Source organism: Hypomesus nipponensis, chromosome 3, assembly GCF_054491055.1.
Source record: "Hypomesus nipponensis isolate SF chromosome 3, ASM5449105v1, whole genome shotgun sequence".
Classification (NCBI taxonomy): Eukaryota; Metazoa; Chordata; class Actinopteri; order Osmeriformes; family Osmeridae; genus Hypomesus; species Hypomesus nipponensis.
This window is the reverse complement of record NC_140363.1, coordinates 10,191,543-10,211,908: the sequence shown is the minus strand read 5'-3', so window position 1 is coordinate 10,211,908 and position 20,366 is coordinate 10,191,543. Positions and strand designations below refer to the sequence as shown.

The 20,366-nt window shown below is 38.3% G+C and overlaps 3 protein-coding genes and 1 long non-coding RNA gene across 11 annotated transcripts; 1 reads left to right on the top strand and 3 right to left on the bottom strand.

The window, feature by feature from the left end:
* Positions 1 to 148: 148 nt before the first annotated feature.
* Positions 149 to 4,504, bottom strand: LOC146299736 (potassium channel subfamily K member 17-like). The gene is made up of 5 exons (XM_084675417.1): positions 3,159 to 4,504; positions 1,778 to 1,892; positions 1,435 to 1,601; positions 1,111 to 1,279; positions 149 to 686 (listed from the first exon to the last, which is right to left on the bottom strand). The coding sequence occupies exons 1-5, from the start codon at positions 3,372 to 3,374 to the stop codon at positions 454 to 456; spliced, it is 900 nt and encodes a 299-aa protein (XP_084531543.1). The 5' UTR covers positions 3,375 to 4,504; the 3' UTR covers positions 149 to 453.
* kif6 (kinesin family member 6) lies at positions 1,847 to 14,944 on the bottom strand. Of its 3 annotated transcripts, XR_014731423.1 has the most exons (22): positions 14,490 to 14,944; positions 14,114 to 14,223; positions 13,940 to 14,014; positions 13,688 to 13,835; positions 13,390 to 13,505; positions 12,993 to 13,122; positions 12,438 to 12,644; positions 12,128 to 12,271; positions 11,724 to 11,810; positions 11,148 to 11,251; positions 10,653 to 10,758; positions 10,292 to 10,442; positions 9,743 to 9,931; positions 9,118 to 9,220; positions 8,767 to 8,822; positions 8,551 to 8,601; positions 7,266 to 7,362; positions 6,992 to 7,127; positions 6,315 to 6,421; positions 5,533 to 5,642; positions 4,955 to 5,018; positions 1,847 to 1,892 (listed from the first exon to the last, which is right to left on the bottom strand). XR_014731423.1 is itself a non-coding variant. In XM_084675407.1 (21 exons), exons 1-20 carry the CDS (start codon positions 14,547 to 14,549, stop codon positions 5,519 to 5,521), a joined length of 2,301 nt encoding a protein of 766 aa, XP_084531533.1. In that variant the 5' UTR covers positions 14,550 to 14,944; the 3' UTR covers positions 4,656 to 5,018; positions 5,498 to 5,518. The 3 variants fall into 3 exon arrangements, 2 of the variants coding, with proteins under 2 accessions (XP_084531533.1, XP_084531532.1); XM_084675407.1 differs by lacking the exon at positions 1,847 to 1,892 and having other exon boundaries at positions 4,656 to 5,018; positions 5,498 to 5,642; XM_084675406.1 differs by lacking the exon at positions 1,847 to 1,892 and having other exon boundaries at positions 4,656 to 5,018; positions 14,490 to 14,943.
* Positions 14,945 to 15,084: 140 nt separating this feature from the next.
* Positions 15,085 to 17,468, top strand: LOC146299734 (interferon alpha-inducible protein 27-like protein 2A). 5 transcript variants are annotated; one of them, XM_084675410.1, is made up of 7 exons: positions 15,118 to 15,206; positions 15,925 to 15,994; positions 16,088 to 16,212; positions 16,602 to 16,624; positions 16,708 to 16,737; positions 16,922 to 17,083; positions 17,272 to 17,468. In XM_084675410.1, exons 3-7 carry the CDS (start codon positions 16,172 to 16,174, stop codon positions 17,370 to 17,372), a joined length of 357 nt encoding a protein of 118 aa, XP_084531536.1. In that variant the 5' UTR covers positions 15,118 to 15,206; positions 15,925 to 15,994; positions 16,088 to 16,171; the 3' UTR covers positions 17,373 to 17,468. The 5 variants fall into 5 exon arrangements, with proteins under 5 accessions (XP_084531539.1, XP_084531541.1, XP_084531536.1 ...); XM_084675415.1 differs by lacking the exon at positions 16,088 to 16,212 and having other exon boundaries at positions 15,116 to 15,206; positions 15,972 to 15,994; XM_084675414.1 differs by lacking the exon at positions 16,088 to 16,212.
* Positions 17,469 to 18,738: 1,270 nt separating this feature from the next.
* On the bottom strand, positions 18,739 to 20,260 carry LOC146299733 (uncharacterized). 2 transcript variants are annotated; one of them, XR_014731425.1, is made up of 4 exons: positions 20,122 to 20,260; positions 19,981 to 20,010; positions 19,300 to 19,416; positions 18,739 to 19,046 (listed from the first exon to the last, which is right to left on the bottom strand). It is a non-coding gene; the product is annotated as an uncharacterized LOC146299733 (long non-coding RNA). The 2 variants fall into 2 exon arrangements; XR_014731424.1 differs by having other exon boundaries at positions 19,255 to 19,416; positions 20,122 to 20,244.
* Between the last annotated feature and the right edge of the window lie 106 nt (positions 20,261 to 20,366).

Sequence of the window (20,366 nt, the reverse complement as noted above, 5' to 3'; positions counted from 1 at the left end):
TTGATTAAACATTGTTTAATGCTTGTTGCGGGCGGCAGGGACGGCTATTGTTTTCCCATCGAATTTGAGAGCTGAGGAAATTGTTATTGTCAGGCCTATGTATATGAATACAGTGGTCTGTATCATCAACAAACTTAGTGCAGAAAAATGTCAAACCCACCCTTGTTTTTTAATAGTATTTTAACAGAAATAATTTAGCGAGGAAGCACTGTTACATAGGAAGATATGACATGTCAAGTTGATTTTAACCGAGGAATAACCCACTGACTACATTAAAATGTGCACTTAAAGGAACATCTAAACTAACAAATGTTTTCAGACATTCATCTTCTGTACCTTATATATTATCTAGCTGATAAAACACTAGTATCACAGGTGTCGGCCCCTTGAATCATCAAAGTTCTTAAGCTATATATAATTGAAGATTAAGTCATTCATGTCTCATTTCATTAATTATTCATTCAGTGGGACATTCTTGACCCCTTCTGCCTCTGGGGCTAGGACAGCAGGTTCCTCGTCCTGGCAGTCATCTGTAGAGCTCCCCCAACGCTTGACATGGGCATTAAGCCTCTCCAGAATATCAATGGAGTGGTTTATAATGAGGGCCAACCATGCCAAGCCAAAGAAGATCCAAGAGGCCATGAGAACGCTGTACCAGCCTGGGTAGACAACGTCAGGGTTGCTATCTAAAGATGTGAGATGGTTTTTGGGAAGGGAACAATCAGACAATTATATTTGAATTAGTGTAGCTCGGTAAATTGACTGAACTCACTCCTCATGCAGATGTTTTCAATTTACTAGATGATCTGGCAAGACAATGCTAGGTCATGTTAGGTCATGTGATGTCCTGCAGGGGGGTCTATCTGTTTGCCTCCCCCCATCAGTTTAGTTTTTAACACTACAACCTTATCTAGTAGTCACCAGTATATCTTTAGATTCTGCACTTATCTGTACTATAATGAGTATGTCTAGAATTGTAGATCAAATGGATATCAATATGTGACTCTTCTGTGTAAACATTACTAACATCAGCCTGTTGACCATTTACGATATTGACAGTGGGCGTTTCAGGGTGAGATCATTGCAAAACCAGGTCATAGTGTATTATACCTGCAACATAGTCACCAAAGCCAATGGTGCTGAGAGTGATGAAACAGTAGTAGATGCCCTTGGAGTAGTTCCAGCCCTCTTGCTGTTCAAATACCATCATGGGCATCACAAAGAATAATGCTGCCCCAGAGAGGTAGGACACCAGGTGAACCATAAACCTAGTGCACCTCTGATGAAGACGAATGGAATACACATATTAGTATGACCTTTTTGACAATCAAATAAATGCCATGAAATGGCCATAATATTCTTCACGTCTTTGCATAGCCCTACACTCAGTAGGTATCTTATACTTTTCATTGTTCTGCGCTATAGAGTTCTCACCCTGTAGTTGGTTTTTCCCTGTAGGAAGTCACAGCTTTTCCTCCCTATGACCAGCATGTACTTCCCCACTCTGTTAAGGACCACCACATTGAGGGGGATCCCAAAGAGAGCAAAGAACACACAGAAGATCTGCCCAGCCATCGTGCGTGGGCTCATGTTTCCATAACCTAAGACACATAAACTGACAGATGACAGATCCACCCAATGATTTATAATGATTATTATTAAAATGCATATGACATTTTGCTTAAAATATGATTTCTAATGGGGGCCTAGTTATCTGAAAACAGAGGTATATTTGAACAAAGATTTGATACATTACAGGGATGACTTCTGGTCCTACCTATGGTAGTGACTACAGTAGCAGCAAACACAGCCGAGCTTGAGAACTTCCAGAGACCATCCATTGTCTGATTGCCTTTCAGACTGACCCCTACTTTCAGGGCATCCTGAATGACCTGAAAATCACAATATGGACAGTAAGGGTTTAATCGGGAAGCCAAACTAGAATTCCACACATAAAGCAATGGTAGGGAACAGGTGGTCGTGAGCCCAGACCAGCCTTTCTCCATGTCTAGACATGAGAATAGCGTGAGATTGAGCCAAGTACCCATTTCATCTAATAATGATGATGATGCCCCTTTACAGTGAATCTCAAGTGGATTATGTTGTTTATATATGTACCATGTTTTATGACAAATATCTAATTGTGAATTTGTATTATATGTTTGGCAATTCTTTATAAATGCGAACTAGTTGTTAGCTTCTGTAGAGGAGGGGTGGAACAGACCCCAAAACACTCAAAATGGACATTCCACTGGAACTTAGCTGTCTGTGTTGCGATACAACTCTTAGATGGCCCTACACAACATGTTTGTATAGGACAAAATGTTTACCTGAAAAAATCACCTGTTGCACGTTTAAGTCTGATCCCTGTATGTACGTGTTCATTAGTTGGTCATTCGCTTATGTTGTTTCCACCTTGTGGTCAGTTTTGTAACTGCATTACCAATAACCTGCATATTATTTATATTATGTAGTTTCTGTACATGTGAAGCTCTGAGAACAGTGAGTCTAATTTTGGCATTTAACATGAAGCTATTGTAATGGGATAATCCAGATTGAAAGGAAAATCCATAGCAACTATGATGCAAGGAGTTGTCTCACCTATTGCACGATTAAGTCTGATCCCTGAATGTACCTCCTCATTAGTTGGTCATTTGTTTACATTGTTTCCACCTTGTGGTCAGTTTTGTAACTGCATTACCAATAGCTACTGAAACTTGTAGGCTAGTTAGAAGACAAAGCGTAGAGAAAGGAAGTGCTTAGCAATGTGCAGTTTTATCAGCATCCAACCAAACATTTAGGCTATCTTGGTGGCATTGTCAGTGAGTGTGTTTTAATGACTAACAGTGCAGTGTTTAATACAAGATAAACAATTGTAACTCACTGAAAGGCCTAATTCTAATACGAAGACAACCACAGTCCCACAGAAGCTTTAAGATTCTAAAACTAAAACAGTCTGTATTCACTCCCACAATAAATTCTCTATTTCACTTGTCAGTGAAGTCATTGCAAAAATAATAATTTATAGATACTAAACATAAAACGTCTAAAATAACTCACCATTCTAAAACAAAGCCATGAAGAAGTGTAAGCATATTCCCCCAACTCCAATTCTATTTTAATTGTATATTCAATATTAATCCAATATTTTTGCTTACCGCTGACACCGTTTCCAAACCTTCCTGTTTCAGGCAGGGGAAGGTGTTGAGTAGCCTGATCTTAGCCTCCAGAATACGACTTATATCCTCCTGAACCAGACGTCCTTCCAACTTCCAGAACACCACCCCGCCGATCAACACATAGGCCACGTACACTAACCCCAATATCAGGATGGAAGGCACTTTAGCCTGGCTGCACTTTTGAAAGAAGCCCATGGTGGTGCTTCAATAGGGTTGAAAGAGCCTGAGTTAATAGGTTAATTGTACTCGTATGGCTAGGCTGAAGACGTCTAAGGGATAAGGATGTCTGGGCTTCCCTTCTCATGCAATGTAGGCAAAACAATCTTAGACTGCACTCCTATTTCAAGCTCTCTGTGGCCTGATATGCAAATATGAAAAGGTAGAATGATAAATTGAAGGATTAAGAGGTCATTATTGGACATTGGTAAAGACCTGCTAAACGTTTTGTTTAATAAGAGTTTATAACAGGAATACTGTGAGCCTTGTATACAAAAGGACCAAATCAAAATTCAAAACAATTAGTACCAGGCATGAAGGAAGGTATTAATGTTTATGTTTTCAATGGTTGCAGGCTCTAATTGTAGCTTTCAAGGGATCAAAAAGGCCAAAACATGTACCTTACCCCAGATAAACCTGAGGTCACTAAAGGTATGAATTGCTGTTTAAGAGGAGAATAATAAAATACAGAACATTACATTAAAGCTGGTATGCTTGCAGCTATACGTTTAAAACAAGTTTACCAAGTTCTCCTTCAAGCAATGAGAAAAAAATCACTTTATAGCATAGGAAAGCCAAATTACGCTACAAAATTCAGATAGCTTAATCATTAATTAAAAAAAGGAATTGAAAAAAATGACATGTTGGTAAGACATACATTGTGACCAGGACAAAGATGTTTTCTTTCTCAAAGACAAATTTGACCATGTATGCAAATATCTTTACTTCAGTCGGGACTGTCAAACAAATTGTCCTTCAGTCATGCAAAAAAGTAATTCTCCTTCCCATCAACAGTATCTGATTGATGGATTGTTAAGGTGGTTGTGTGCAGTAGTTAGGTATCTCAAGCTAGTTATTCATCTTATTTTAAAGATAAGTCTAGGGTGTCCACCGAAGAACAATATAAATCTATTTTTCAGATGCTCACAATAGGTTTAGATGAAAGCCTTATAACAAAAATGCTAAAACAACTTAATATAAAAACTCAAGTCTAAACATAATGTAAGGCCTGGAAGTGTCAGTCGTCATTAGTACAGCCATCTACTGGGGCTCAAATCTGTTGCAAATGCTGTTTGGACAACATCTCTTCCCTTCTTTTATCTCCTTGAGATAAGTTACATCAATTAAAATTAATTCTGAAAGATACAACTTTTTTGTAAATGGCCCGTTTTATAATTGTTCAACATATAAAAAGTAAATACTGATTCCATTAGAAAAAGTTTAACTTGACTAAATCCACCGTGTATTAAAACATGTATAAACATTTCATCATGATTTATTACCTACTTAAAACACATCTATGTTCTCCAAAAGTATGATGCATTTATTCATGTTGATGTTAATTTGAATCAATGAAGCATGGGCTGTGATTCATTCTTCATTTGGCAGTTGTTTGTTCACATGTTTGTGTGTATGTGTGTGTGAGGGAAAGAGAGACAGAATGCTGGCGACTTTGTCAGACCATATCCATCCAAATGAATTAGGATTAACAAAAATGCACCTTTTCTAGACACATTATTTTCTTAAAAAACTTTTCTTAAAAAGTGCTGATAGTTTACCATGAGCCAAAAAGAACTTGGAAACCATTGAAAGTCATTTTCACAGGTCATTATTGAGGAAGCCCTGAGGGGGAAAACAAAGGGAGAATATGTTATAAATTAAACAAAGGTTATTACTGAAGGATGTACACACATTGTACAGGAAAATAATGACATTTCTTAAAACATTCTTAAATATAATAATAATTTAAATATATATTAAGATATTGTACACACACACACATACACAATAATCCAGCAATATAGGAGGTGAAGGGATGTTAGCCAACTTGACCATGAATGTGCATGTAAGCATGTGACAACCCACACATTTTTGTTCACAAGAGATATATACATACATACATACATACATATATATATATATATATATATATATATATATATATATATATATATATATATATATATATATATATATATATATAGTAAAACGTATGTTTTAATGTACGTTTTTCTTTTTATTCATATCTTTTGTTTCCTGTACGAGGGTAATAGTTAGCCTACATAATGACCACCTATTTTACCAGACAAGGGAGAGAGTACCCGAGTGAGTGATTCATTATGTCATTGCACAGTACCGGTCCTATTGAGCAGATGTTGCCTGGCTCTGATGAAAGCCTGGATATCTGCATCTGTCTGCTGGTCCCCAGTCAGGGGAAGGGAGGAGAGTTCAGAAGTGGACAAGACTCTAAAAGGAAACACACACAAATGAGCATGACAAGATTTAACTTCTATCCAGTCCCTCTTTCCCTCTATTCAGAGAAAAGTGCCATACTTCCACTATTACATTTGAATGACAGTAATAAGCAAAAATACGTATATAAATTATGGTATATTAACATTTCTTACCATTCAAAATCAAACCATCAAAACGCATTATATCTGAATCAAGGTGCCTTAAATCTAACATTGCAAACTACATATTGGCCTATATTGTGTTCAAGCTTATTTTCTGAAATGCTTTCATCAGTGACACAAATAGGCCACATAGCCAACACTGAAACAAGTACAGTACTGCCCTCTGTTGCCTGGCAGTGGCCAGGGTAAGAAGTCAAATCAGACATGGGGACACTAAAACAGACCCTGCAACTCAATACCATTGCTACATGTTATTATCAACCTCCTTTTGCAACAATATAAAAATGTCAAACTACGAACTGTGAGGGATGTTTGAGCAAGAGGGTCAAAGTTTAAGGCGCAATGTTCTGTTGTACTTATTTTATATATATATATATATATATATATATATATATATATTTTTTTTTTTTAAGTATACAATTTGAGATTCAGGGGGGGACTCTTCATGATGTGGATTATAATAGTGCCATTCTGGTGGATGCCTGGCTGAAGTCATTCTTACCTGGTCAGTGGAGTGTCAGGAGAGATGGGCTCTAATGTCTGAGAGGTCCATGTTGAGGTTTGACCATTGGGAGAAATATTTGACCCTGAAGACTGGAGCTCTGAAGTCTGGTTAAAAACAACAATAAAGGAGCATATAATTTTACATGTTTTAAATGATTTTATGTTTACCATGCCCATAGTATTTTTATGGCTATTTCTATACATTTGAAAATGGAAAATTGCTGGAATACCTTCAGTTCAATTACAATAACTGTATTTAATATCAAAATATCCACATTTTCAGAGGCCTTGTGGAGGTCATGTAATAATAACTGTGTGGCCTTATATGCATTTTCCTTTTTAAATCGTAAGGTTGCTTTAACTACCATGTATTGATCCATCAAGTAAAACCAGGTTAATATAAACTGCTATGTAATTGAATGGTATTAAGAGTTTGTGGGAAAAGCCCAACCTCCCCTATACAATTTAATGGCAGTTAATGCACCCTTAATGTAAACTTGAATCCCTTATTTTCATATCCAATACATTGCAATTACAAAGACAATAATAAATCCCCATACCTCACTCTATAAAAATCCATGTCCTCGAACTGACCCCAAAGGACTCAGACACAAACACAATTGGCTAACATGCCAGGAGAAAAATATAGTGTCAAAACATGTGAAAGTAAGTAACCTCTAGTTTGTATGTTTCCTGGTTCCACCACTCTTGGAAGTCCCTCTGGAGTTTGACCTTCCCTCTCTCCAACAAAAGCTGCAGATGTTCAATCTCTGTCTTCAGAGCTTTCAGGTGGCCAAAGGTGTCTTTGTAACTTTATAGAAAGGGTATTGTATTAAAGTAACACAATGTCTTCCATCTATTGTGTCAAAGCACTAGCTAATGTCATCACACAAAACAAATGAATGTCTGTAAAACATAAACCCCACATGTAATTATAAACAACACTTACATTTTTTTCTCTTTTTCAATCTGTTTGCAGAGACTTTCTTCCATTTGATCAACCTCCTCAACCTCTGATGTAATTAAGGTTTGACTTGCTGTTAAACCTAGGGTAAACATGCAGTGAATTATGTGTGTGACGTGGTCAAGTTTCCAAAAGCAAAATACATTCCCTTTTATGAGGTTGGCGTTTGGTGAAAGGCATTACTCAGGTTATGGGAAACAACATAAGAGATATAGCGAAGCAAGCTGTGATTTCCCCAGTGTTAGACACCCCCAAGCAGCTTGTGTGAGACTGGTGCTGCTTACACCGGTTAATTTGTAAATTCTATGAAAAGGTTACCAGGGTTTCCCGCAGGAAATGTGTTAGTTAAGGTGGTAGGGTGGGGTTTGCCGTCATGGGGGACTAGTTTGTGCAATAGACTAATGCGTTCTGCAGAGAAGGGACACTGGCGTTGATCACGATTTGGAATGAAAAGGAGGAAACAGGACAGAGTAACAAGGCGGATATCGCTATTAAAAAAACATTATATATTTTTGACTACATAGTTAAGGCGGCAAGCGTGTGTTGCTTAGGCGGCCACCTTAGCTGCAAAGTGCTGCGGGAAACCTTGGTTAAATGTTTTTCTAGGTAGCAAAATACCCTGCAGCCTGTTGCTTACTTTTTGATGGCCTGTTACCTAAGTGGACCTCCCAACCTGCATCACATGATGTTTGCAGTTTTATAATTCAGATTGGGGTCTCCAAACCATTTTATTTTATACCCTTTCCTGTGTGCTAACCTTGAAAAAGACAGACAAAACCTAAACCTGTGTTGTACAATAAAATACATGTTGGCCTTGTATGAAACTGCTGTTTGCTGACTTAGCTGTAATTGTTGACTACACCGCCTGTCAAATCTCTGGAAAACCTGAACAGATTATTTCCCCCTGTTCCTCTTTGGCCAGTTCTTGTGTAAGGAGTGCACTTAAAGAGATAGATCATTACATGCACCACTGGAGACCAGGAGTACGATTCATAAAAAAAAGATTTTTTTTTATTATATTATTGTTTTTGTAAATGTGAAGCTCTGAGAACAGTGAGTCTAATTTGGGCATTTAACATGAAGCTACTGTAATGGGAGAATCCAGATTGACAGGAAAATCCATAGCAACTATGATGCAAGTTGTTGCTGTGCACGATTGAATGTGCATGATTCAGGCATCAAGCTGATGACTAATAAGATATCCTCCTATTCAATGGTTGACAAAATCTTGTTGAGAATTGGCCAGTTTTTGATTAGGTGTACAACCTACCATGTGCTGCTCTCTGCATCCTGTGCCTCTCCAATTGCTTTTTCAACTCACCTGGGAGAAAAGTGAAAACGGAATGAGACTAGATACAGAGATACATAGATAGCTTTTGGCTGGGGAACAAAATGTGTAAGTGTAAGTGAAATTACTCTTGCACAGGTCTAATTTTAGTGTGTTGAAAAAAAACATAGCTACAGTGTAAGATCAGAGCTGACTTACTGACTTTGGTTCTGGATCCGTTCAATTGCTCCCCATTCACTTTGGCCTCTGTAAACCTGCAGAGAACCACATCAGTTTTAAGGTTGATGGTCTCAGTGACATAATAGTGAAAAAGTACAGCAAAAGTATAAGAAGTGTATCCGAAACATTATTAGATACATTTTCTGTAAAAGAGATACAAGGATACAGGGATATATGAACGAGGACCTGAATCTTAGCTACGTGTGTATTCTATGTGTATGTGTATTCTAAAACGAATACAAAATACAGAAGTCCAGAGTTAATTAGCCTAGTATAAACAATAAATAACTGTTATAAATAACTATTATTAAGGACACAGCTGAGTTTAACCTGTGTTTAAGAAGAGCTTTGTTTTTCTCAATAGTGAGACGATCCTCGTTGTCCCTCTTGAAGATCTCAAAGGCCTCTTGTGCGCCAACAGACAACACTGGACCTGACAGGAAAGGAAAACATTGACCTCCATCGATTTGGGCTTCATCACAAGGGACATCATAGCATAAATGCTAACATTTTCATAATTTAACTGAATGTACATTTTCCAATGTTTAAACCAAATGAAACTAAATCTACTGGTCATGTTAAGACGACTTGCTAAGCAAATATGATGAACCTGCTGTTTGCTACATCCGAATCCCAGTGAGATTTAACCATGATGCAGACCCCAAGGGGTCACAGCACGTGCTCCGTTAAGTTGAGAAAAAGTCTGAATCCATTGAGAAGCAAACTTCCAAAAGTATGAGCAAGACTGCATTATGTATAAAATAAAAATATGAATTCAAATAATAATTGAAAAACATTTTTCGTTTGACTTCATGTACTTATCAGGGGCATATTTTTTTCCTCCTGAAAATGACCACCCCTTTGCAACATTGCCAATGCCCAACACAATGGGTCAAATTGTATTGACATAAAAGAACCATTCAAATCAAAAAGCATTAAGATTAGTGCTCATTACCTCTTCTCTTGTGTAGAGTAGTCAATGCCTCATGTTCAGTCAAGATGTCCTCTGAACTTGCCTGTGATAATGTAGACAATTCCAATTCTCTCTGAGAAGGTAGGTTGCAGCTATTGGACATTGTGGCCAGTTGAGCTGCAGCATCTTGATTTCTCTTTTTCTCCTTTTTCAGCATGTTCACAAGGATACCTGTTTTGCTTACGGTTAAGGAAAAGTGGGTAATCTCCATCCAGTTCTTATCTGTATGGTTGTTGTGAATGAATAGAATGGTTAGTTTTGAATACCATGTCATTGCACTGTAGCTGAGATTATTTGTACTGTCCCTGATAAATACAGGCTTTTCATTGACTCTATCCACCAAAATACTGTTAGATTCTTGATTTTTTTTACTGAAGTGAGAGCCAATCAAAGTGACTGCAATGGACAAACGACAATGGTCTCCTGTCTAGACCACACGTAACCTGACATGCTGAAAGGGAATCTAAAACGTATTAGTTGGATTTAAAGAAGTTTTAACTTTGCCAATACAGGGCACATTAGGCAGGATACTAATTTCATTATCACGATGTGTTAAAGCCTCCTTCAGCTTGGTAAGTTCCATTAAATGGTGACTATCCTGTGGCTCTGACATTCCAATACATCCAGAAGAGGAATGATCACCACTCCCACTTTGACCAGACAGCCTCTCTTGTACCATTACCTGCAGACAAATACATATATCACATATACTGTGTTTATGTAAGAAATAAAAGGGAAAATGGTTTGTAAAGTTTGTTGTTGAAAAACCAGGCATAATTGTTTCAAAATATACATTGAAATCTTCAAATTTCTAAATAATATACTCTGTCAAAAGTGTCAATATGGTCAACAAATGTCAGATAAGGGGAAACAAACAAACAAATGGAAATACCTTCAACAAAGAAAAGCAGAAATTAATTTTTCTCATATCTGGCCCCAATCCCAATAAGACTTCTGGATCAGGGTCATCTAGAAAAGCTTTGACCAGCTCCTCCAACCTGGGAGACAATGAAAAACTCAGATACACCTTCAAAGATTACTGAGAAGTATTTTCCAATTAACTCAAAGGTGAGCATCAGTTTCTCAATGCACATTTTTCCAATTTTACTGTTTTTGTGAGAGCATTGTAATAGCCGTTTGAGATGTTGCTCTGAAGACAGACCACTTGTACATTGACACCGTTGCTACAGATGTGATAATCACATGACAAGGACACCACCAGTGTTCACGTGTCTTCGCCCCTCCTTTATGTTGTCAAATTTAAACCTTTAGAATAAGGTTTGCACAAAACTCACCAATACGCTATGTCCATGGACAAACAATGGACCACCCCACACAGAAAGCATCCGTTTCTCAAAATCCATAAAAGGTATAAACAATGACATACGTTTGTATCTCATCTGGTGTTAACTGATCCTCCCTCTGCTCCCCTGTCAGCAGGATGATTTCTTCTTTCAAGGATTGAATCTCCCTCTTCAAACGTCCAATCAGCTGAAAGATGAATCACAGGCAAGACAAATCACAGGCATCAGATTTAAATGGCCATATCAAATAATACAACAAACTGTGTTTCTTACTCCCTTCCGCAATTCGGGGAGGGATTTCCTCATCCAAAGATGGTTGGTGACATAGCGGTGTAGAGCATAGGCGAAACACATTTAAATACAACAACAGTGGAGAATAAAGATTTGCAAATGGTTGTTGAAACCCAGATATACAGGGTTCGACTCATTTCTCAGAGTTGGCACGTCAGTTTTTGCGGTGGTAGCTACAGGGCTGGGAGCGTGGGATCGGCACAGCATCACAGGACAGCCAGGCAGATGGACAGCAAGGGACCAGGAACACCATGTTGTCGGGGTGTGAAGAGGCTATGACTTATCTGGCTGATTAGTAACTATACAGCAAAGCAGAAGACCTTTGTCATTAGGAAAAAGTGCTCCATTAGTCTAGTCTGACGACATACCAAGGCAGGGTCCAGCTCTTCATTCAGCACAGCTTCATTCTTGATAAGAGCCACACGCTGGGCAAAGCGACATGTTGAGATGGATTCCTGCAACATAAACAGATGGTCTAGAGAGTACCTGATTCTTTACATCAACCTCTAGCATAAGTCTTACTAAGTATGGATGACAGGATGTAGCACTAAAGATTTTGCACATCGTGGACGTTTAACCCTAAACATGTCAATATAATATTGTTTTATATACAATTATGCAGGGTTGTTTTTGCCTTACTGATAAAACAAAAAATAGAAACCAGTAGAAAACATTTAACATTTTATGTTAAACATTTCTAAATACAGACTGTATACATTCAATCAAATTAACATATAGGGCTATTTGGTCAGATGGTGAAAATGTGTCTTACCTCAACATTCTTTTTTTCTACAGAAACAGTGGCTATCATTGTGGTCATGCAGTTTCCCCCTAGGCTGTCTCTCAGTACAGACGTCATCATGGAGTTTCTGTAGGGGATGTGAGAGCGGTTCTTCTCCGACAGAGCAATAATCACCTGTTGAATGAGAAGGAAAACATCATCATTGATTTGTTCATAAAAACATAATAGATCCAAATTATCCAAAATGAAGGTTAAATGAACAGAATCTGATTAAAGAAAATATATAACAAATAGAAATAAACTGAACTTAAACTATCAATGGAATAGACCTGACTCTGACCTGTTCTAGGTAGTGCAAAGAGAGGTTGATGTACTTGGCTTCAGTAAGTTGTTGCCCACCCACTCCACTCTTGCCTACTCTCTCTGACCCTGCCAGGTCCACCAGGTGCAGTTTGGAACGCCGCACAAGGGCGGTTCCTGGCTCACGTGCACAAATGTGCACCGTAAAGATACAATGGGAGCGTGTGGATGCCTGGTTCATAGGTGTCTGGAGAGAAATACCACAAATGACAAGACAGCGTACAAAGACATATGATAAATACATTTACGTTACATTTATTTATTTAGCAGATGTTTTTATCCAAAGCGACTTCCAAGAGAGAGCTTTACAAAGTGCATAGGTCACTGATAATAACAAAAAGATAGCCCCAAAGCATTGCGGGTAGCCAAAACAAGAAGCACACATTGTGAACAACCAAAAAATAAGTGCCAAAGGGAAGAACCATAAGAAATACAGATATTTTTTGTTGTTGATTATTATACAAAATCCCTACATAACAAACTTCTAACTCCTGAATAAATTGATTAGCCTAATCATTATTATTATTCAACTTACTTCTGCAATCATGCGATTAGTATCCCCCAGGAAAAGCAGATTAAGAGCCTCTTCTTCGTTCCCTGAGTGCTGGAGGGACAAGTTCCTTAGATGAATGTTCTGATCAGGATCCTCCATGATGGTCACCTTTCTATTTACAAAACCCATAATAATACCAATGATGAAAGAGGGGGAACATTTTAATTGGTACGTCTCTTGAAACATTTCTTTCTTTCTCAATGAATACAGAATAAGAGAATAAAAGCAGTTCAATTATTACACACAGTTCAGAATATTACACTGTCAACACAACAGAGAACTATTTATTTTCTGTATTCATATTTAGTTTGAATACAATATACATTATTTAATTCAATGTGAGGCAAGTCCAAAGTGAAACACGAGGATCAATACTTACGGTAGATCCTCTAGATGTGAGGCTTCATGTCGGGGGTCCAACAGGTCGTAACCCACTTCATTGTAGATCTCCAGATAAGATATATGTGTGGTGTACACCATGCTATTGTTTTTGTTCTATGGATAATTCAGTCACAACACTAGGTTTTAGATGTCTTACTGGCATAACTTCCATTGTAGGGATGTTAATAATCTTCATGTTAAAGTTGGTAAAATGTACAAAAATCATTGAAAGTTGGGTTTTATGCTAAATAACTGTATTCCAGTACGACATAGCAGATGATTTATTAAAGACTGACCTGGCTGAATTGCTGATAGATGTAAGACAGTGTCCGGGGAATGATGCCCCGGTCGTTGTAGTGCTCTGCACCTCCTGTGATAGTGAAAGTCTTACCACTACCAGTCTGGCCATAAGCAAAGACGGTACCATTGTATCCCGCCAATACTCTACAAAGAAAAACATATAACAAATATATATGCCTATACAGTTTACTGTATATCATTTTATTATGGGAAATTGAGTTTAAGAGCAAGCTATTAAGAGGTCCCACCTGTCTGCAACAGGCTTAGCAATAGTTTGAAAAATCTCCTCTTGATTGACTGTATGGTCAAACACCTTTTGGAACCTGAAGCGAAAACAAAGTTGCTACACTGACATTGATAGCCTGTCAATTGTGCTCCAGAAATGCAGTGTTGTATAACGCTGCCGGGGTGTTGTACATCACCTGAACTTAAAACTCTCCTTGTTGTTGTTAATAAAGCCAGAAGCCAAGTCCTTAGGCACCACAAATTCCAAATTAGAGCCTGTCTGCTCATCATTGTCCACAGTGTACACCTGATAAAAGCAGACAAAAAACCATGTCGGTACAGAAACCAAGTCGGTACATAAATGACACCTTCTCAGATTACTTTGTCCCCTTTTTTATGCCAAAACAACGTTAGTTTGTTATCTGCATCACCTGGCTGAAAAAAACGCATTATGATGACCCATCTTAGTATGGGATGCTAGCTACATAGCTTGAAGCAGCGCACACGCCTTGTTGCAAGACCTTCCTTACGACCACATCTAATCTAGACTACTATCTCTGTACTACTACTCACCGAGGATATTTTCTCTGAGGGTTTGACGCGGGCATATATCTTAATTGTGTTTTTGATCATTTTCTTGTAATGCACGAACTTTAGGACAGCAGTATTATCTTTTAGACTCCCGCTAACTTTACATGTCTCACTCACTCCCTACCCACTTTTGTATATGCAACTTGCAAGCAGCTGTTGCCAGGTGATGAACACTCACGTGATGCCCGGGTTTATCACTAGTGTCCCTCTGTACAGTATACAACTGGATTTATCTTCATTCAACCATTATTTATTCAAGAAAAATGTGTTTAAATTGTTTTCTAAAGGCCGTAAGTGCAAAGCAATAAATCGAAACAAGTAATAAGGATATTTAAAAGTAATCACATTCTTGATTACAGCCCCCACTGGTGACTACAACGATGAGCCCAGTATTTAAATGCATGCATTACAAAATGTCTAAATTAGGCAAAAAAAAATTGTATTTGTGCAGTCCTTTTTACAAGTAATACCACAGAGGTCTTCACAGTATCCCCATTGAGTTAAAACATCCCACGAAATGCAACTTTTAGTCTGATAAGATGTGATCCGCCAATAAAAATCTAGAAAATACGGAAGTGTTTCAATAGGTAGTGACGTGTTCGTTGTTGTCTCATTGTCACAAGTTGGGTGCTACCAGCATAAAGAAGAATACATTTGATATATTTCATCTTAGGTTTAAATAATCATATATTTATCTCGGTATGTAGCTTTCGTTTGAGTTTGTACATCTAATTGAAATGTATTGAATCAAACTGAAAAAGTCAGTTGCAGTAGGCAGTAGCTATGTAACGCTAGGTCCACAGCTACCGTATTGTAGTCCATAGGTCGGTGTTAGGCAACAATATCAATAGGCCTACGTTAAATTGTATGTAGTTTCATAAATTGGCACAATCGTAAGAAACGTAGCTAAACCTGTAATTGTCTGTAAACGTAGCCTCCAACCCCTCTGTGTTACGACTATAAGTTAACATTTATACATTGAATGTATTATTTACGTAGGGCCTACTATGTCCCGCGGCCATGGTTTTCAAGTGTTGTGGCTATGAGCATAATTAATCGACGATCGATTATCGATCATTAAGAATTTCATCGATGACATTATTTGTTCATCGGTAAAACCAGAGAATGTCTAATAGAGAGAACTGCCACTCGGGAAATTTCCGGGTTCTGAACTGGTTGAAGTTCCACGTGAGGGCGCTAACGAGCGAGTGCAAAATGAATGGAGGTCTATGGAGCGGTACCCCTCAAAATCCACTTTTCTCAGGATATAATTTTTTGTCTAGTAATTTGAATTCTAAATTCGAAAGGGGAGGCAAAAAAAATACACACTGCTGGCTGTTATATTGTTTTAAAGTCGCCTTTCTGTTCTAAAAAGCGTTTGAAAATGTAATTGACGTCATACACATCTTACGACCAGAGCTACTGCTTTACGGCAAGCTCTGGTCTCTTACTTTTTTCTCTCAGGGCATCGACAACACAGCTGACAGGTTAGGCTCTCCCTGTCAATACACATGTTAGAAAGAGTTTTGGCTTGCTAATGTTGTTGCTAATGTTGCTAATGCTCTGACATTCTGATTCAGCTTCGGATGCCATCAAGCGGGAGCTCTGGTCGTATCAGTCCTTCACTAACCAATCAGCATTCATTAGCAGAATGCTAGCGTGTTATGGGCAACAACCTAACTCTATGGCAACAACGACTCACCCTGTAAGAAATCGAAAGGACATAAGTACTCGTTCGTTCAACTTTAGACCTATAATCCATGTTGAACATGCAAAAACTACAATCAAATTGGAGAATTCTTAACGACAATAAGGCGAAAGAGACAAATTGCATTTAAATATAGCCTATAAATAGTGATTTTTTTTATTTTTATGATTAATCGAAAATTTCGTTAATTCTCCCGACGATCGATTAAGACAATTTAATCGAATGCCCATCTTGTTGTGGCACTGACCTTTCAGGAGCTGATTACTGCCTGGCTACAGCTGGACCTGAAGCTGGGACAGTTGTGCAACACAAGTTAGCAAAAATAAATTGATAAAAACTGTTTCTTACTATCTTTTGATCTTTATCATTTTCATTTGATCTAAAAGAAACATGAAGAAAATGGTAGCAGGTAAGTTACCCTTTTTGGAAATATGATTTATAGATTTTCTCCAGTGTGTAGGATCTCTCACTCTCAAACACTGCTTTTTCTAGGACACGTGATTGCAGTTACAGTTGGAGCAGGTGATGTAGCCCACTGTCAAAAATACAATCAAACTTGTTACTTGCTTCCATCAAAATAAATAGGCCTTGGTGCTGTTTTGCTATAGTAAAAAGGAACACTTTACAATGTACATTACAACCCAATGAAGTATTCCTTTAATTTAACACAGAAGGGCTACCTAATTTAGTTTATTCTGGGTAACAGGGGCAGCAGTACTCATGGCCCCTGTGGCCCTGGGAATGATCGGCTTCACTGCTGGTGGGATTGCCGCTGGGTCCACAGCTGCATCCTTGATGTCTACTGCAGCTGTAGCCAATGGAGGTGGGGTAGCAGCAGGTGGTCTAGTGGCTTGTCTGCAGTCGGCAGGTAACATTCAAAACATAACACTAATACCATGTAACGGCTGTATCACAGTCAACTGTAAGGATTTGACACCCTTTAACCTATTGTAGATCCTGGTTTTCTAATGGTAAACTTGTGTTTTGGAGGTTGTTTGTGTGATGACTTCCACATGCATGCATGGACCTGATGTACTGTGGGTGTTCTTCCTGTAGCTGCTGCAGGGCTGTCTGGCACAGCAACAGTGGCACTGGGCAGTCTGGGGGCTGCAACTGGAGAAGGAGTGAGATGGCTCTCCTCAAAGATCTGGAAGTGATCCCTTCACATCATGCATTTATGAAGCAATTATGGTTGCAATGTCAATCCTGTTAAATGTCATACATGATATCATTAAAGGAAGTAGTAAGATTTGTATTCTTGTTTTGTGTTGTTGACATCATTGAGTACTGCTTTAGAGTTGCATAGCAGAGCAGGAGTTAGTTTGCTATTTCCAGTCTGCGTGTGATGCTCTAGTCTAACTATCTTTTTTTTTATTGAAGCAAAAGTGCTGCATTATGACTCTAATGTTGTCTCCAGTGTGTGAGTAGGGAGTCAGATGGCTGAGCGGTTAGGGAATCGGGCTATTGAGGGGCAGTTCAATGGGCGTATGTGAAGCCCCCTGTGACATACTTGCGTGTAAAAAGAGCTATACAAATGTTGATTTGATTTGCTATTAATCAGAAGGTTGCTGGTTTGATTCCCAGTTCGATCTCGGCCGTGCCAAAATGACGGTGTCCTTGGGCAAGGCACGTCACTCTACTTTCCTTGGGGGAATGTCCCTTCACTTACTGTAAGTCGCTCTGGATAAGAGCGTCTGCTAAATGACTAGATGGAATGTAAATGTGAGTACAATAGTGGATATCTGTTTGAACCTCAGGCTCCCAAAGAATAAACTTTTGTGTTGGAATCAAACAACATACTTATAAACTGGCGCAAACATGAGACAGTGGACGCATATTGAAATCCAAAACTCAAAGTACAGCATATTAGCAAGTGCTTGAATTTGTATGATTTTTTAAATACTGTAGAACAGTGTACTGGTTTGTTTATTAAATGTTCTTAGGTTGTTAAAGGTCAAGGAAGGTTCTTTATAGTTAAAAAAACAAAAGTTAATTTGGGTTGTTAGGTATGATTGTAAACAGGCATAACCTGATCTCTACAAAGAGATGGATCATATATAAATATTCTAATCAGGCCAAGCGCCTTATGCAATATGAGATATAGATGTCAACAGACAAGTCTTTCAGAGGACTCAAAGTAAAAGATCATTTTGACTGGTCTTTAGAGCTTGATTCAGGCTGGGGTTTATAGTTAATTTTTATTTTATTTCTTGAAAAATGAAATCTATGGTGTTACTTGTAGGATGTGCCATGGGAGCATAGTAGTTTACTCTGGAATTTATTTTATAAAGGAAAAGTTAGTGTAATTTTCCTTCCAAGGTAGTACTGCTCTAGGGGAAGTCATATTTAAGTAATATGGAGTTTAATTGGGAGATTATTTCAAAAAGCATCTCTTGACCCTGGGGCTCACCAAAGCTATAGACCAGTAGAAATAACCATAACCAATAACCATCATTTCAACTAATATTGAAAGAATTGCACATAACTCATTCATTGCACGAGTCAAATGAAGAATTCAAAGACTGACGGGGCTAAATGTTTAATTATATACAAAATGGTGTCTTATATGAAAAATAAATTCACAGTCATGCCCTAGTTTTCCTCTTAAAATAGTAAATATGAGTAATATGTCATAAGTGCTGCTGCATTGAGCAACAAGACAATCATAATAGCCTTCATGTGATTATCGGCACTAGATATGAGACTCCTCCTTCAAGGTGTAGTAGTGAGTTGGGATGGTCAGATGAGAACAGCTGCAGTTGCAGCCGTCCCAACCACTGCTCCGACACTGCCCACTGCTGCTGTAGCAGCTGCACCCAAGCCTGCAGCACCTTGGGAAACAACACACACTGTCAGGGAGGCAATTAACACAGAACAGGATATAGGACACAAAACTCTTGTGTACTCTCAAATATACGATTGAATTACTATAATACCTCTTCTCTATTTATATATTTATTACCAATGTTTGTCTAATCCAAGTATTGTGCACATTGACGTATCACACAAACATTGAAACGTTACAGTCGGAAGGCCTACCAATAGACTGCAGCAGAGCCACAGTCGATCCAGCTGCCACAGCACCTCCGTTGGCGGTAGCGGCTGCGGCCATCATACCGGCAGCTACGGAATTGGCAGCAATGCCGGCAGCAGTGAAGCCTACTACTCCCAAGGCAACTGGTGCCAGGGCTATGGCCCCACCTTGAAAGAGGGGACACAATACATGATTTTCTCCGTGTGTCTGGTCTACTTCCACAACCTTTACTTATTCAATTAGGTAGAAAAAAAGATACACAATCTCTAATCTCTGAGAACAGCATGAAATCCTCAATAATCTTAATCTTTTTCAAGCTTGTGTCAAAAAATCTAATTTTTGATTTTCAAAAAATATATTTTTTCTATCATTTTGTTTGAAATGTAAATGAAAAAGTAAAGGTTGTGGAAGTAGGCCAGACATTATTAGAATAATATGGTGACAGTTTGAGGTTTTATATCCATATAAATATAAGGAAACATACATTCTATAAATTGTACGGTTTAGTTTTCACCCGGTCCCTAACTCGACGCTGCAAAGTAGCGTCTTACGAATGTTGCATATGTAACTAACTTCATCTCGCCCCCCGGTCTCCCCTATTTGTTTTGTCAGAAACTCAGAAATGAATAGTCCTCGACAAATTGGTTAACCCGGCCTACGTGAATGATACATTATTAAATAGTTAAGTAGCTACATTCTGTTGATTTTGATAATATGTTGTAACTGTTTACCTGCTCCTGCCACTGCTCCAATGATCATCACTAAACACACAATTAACAGGAGGCAAACATTAATATGAAAACTGAAATGCGAACATGACTAAATGCATACTTCAATGCGGTACCAAAAATAGGCGCAAAGGATATACTCACATAGTCCCATTTCGCTTTCTGTAAAGATCGTTTGAGGCTCTGGTTTTTATAGTGTCTAGTCCTAGCCTTTCCTTACAAACGAAATCTATGGCGTGCCAGCTGACTCACTCAGTCCGAAACGAAACTTAAAGAAGCTTCTTGTAAACGGGGTGAAAAACATAGATACACAGTAATAGCTGAAGGTTATAATCAGTAAACAAGCAGTGACATGACATCAGAGATACGTTACTAAAAAGGTTACTAAA

Coding starts and splice junctions, on each gene's coding strand:
- LOC146299734 (XM_084675410.1), top strand. CDS start 16,172: ATGGGCAACAACCTAACTCTATGGCAACAACGACTCACCCT. Junction 16,213..16,601: donor TGGCAACAACGACTCACCCT/GTAAGAAATCGA, acceptor TTGATCTAAAAG/AAACATGAAGAAAATGGTAG. Junction 16,738..16,921: donor TGCAGTTACAGTTGGAGCAG/GTGATGTAGCCC, acceptor TCTGGGTAACAG/GGGCAGCAGTACTCATGGCC.
- LOC146299736 (XM_084675417.1), bottom strand. CDS start 3,374: ATGGGCTTCTTTCAAAAGTGCAGCCAGGCTAAAGTGCCTTCCATCCTG. Junction 1,280..1,434: donor AGGGAAAAACCAACTACAGG/GTGAGAACTCTA, acceptor CGTCTTCATCAG/AGGTGCACTAGGTTTATGGT. Junction 687..1,110: donor CTTTGGTGACTATGTTGCAG/GTATAATACACT, acceptor TCACATCTTTAG/ATAGCAACCCTGACGTTGTC.
- kif6 (XM_084675407.1), bottom strand. CDS start 14,549: ATGATCAAAAACACAATTAAGATATATGCCCGCGTCAAACCCTCAGAG. Junction 13,123..13,389: donor TCACATCTAGAGGATCTACC/GTAAGTATTGAT, acceptor TTTTGTAAATAG/AAAGGTGACCATCATGGAGG. Junction 7,363..8,550: donor GATGCAGAGAGCAGCACATG/GTAGGTTGTACA, acceptor TGTTTACCCTAG/GTTTAACAGCAAGTCAAACC.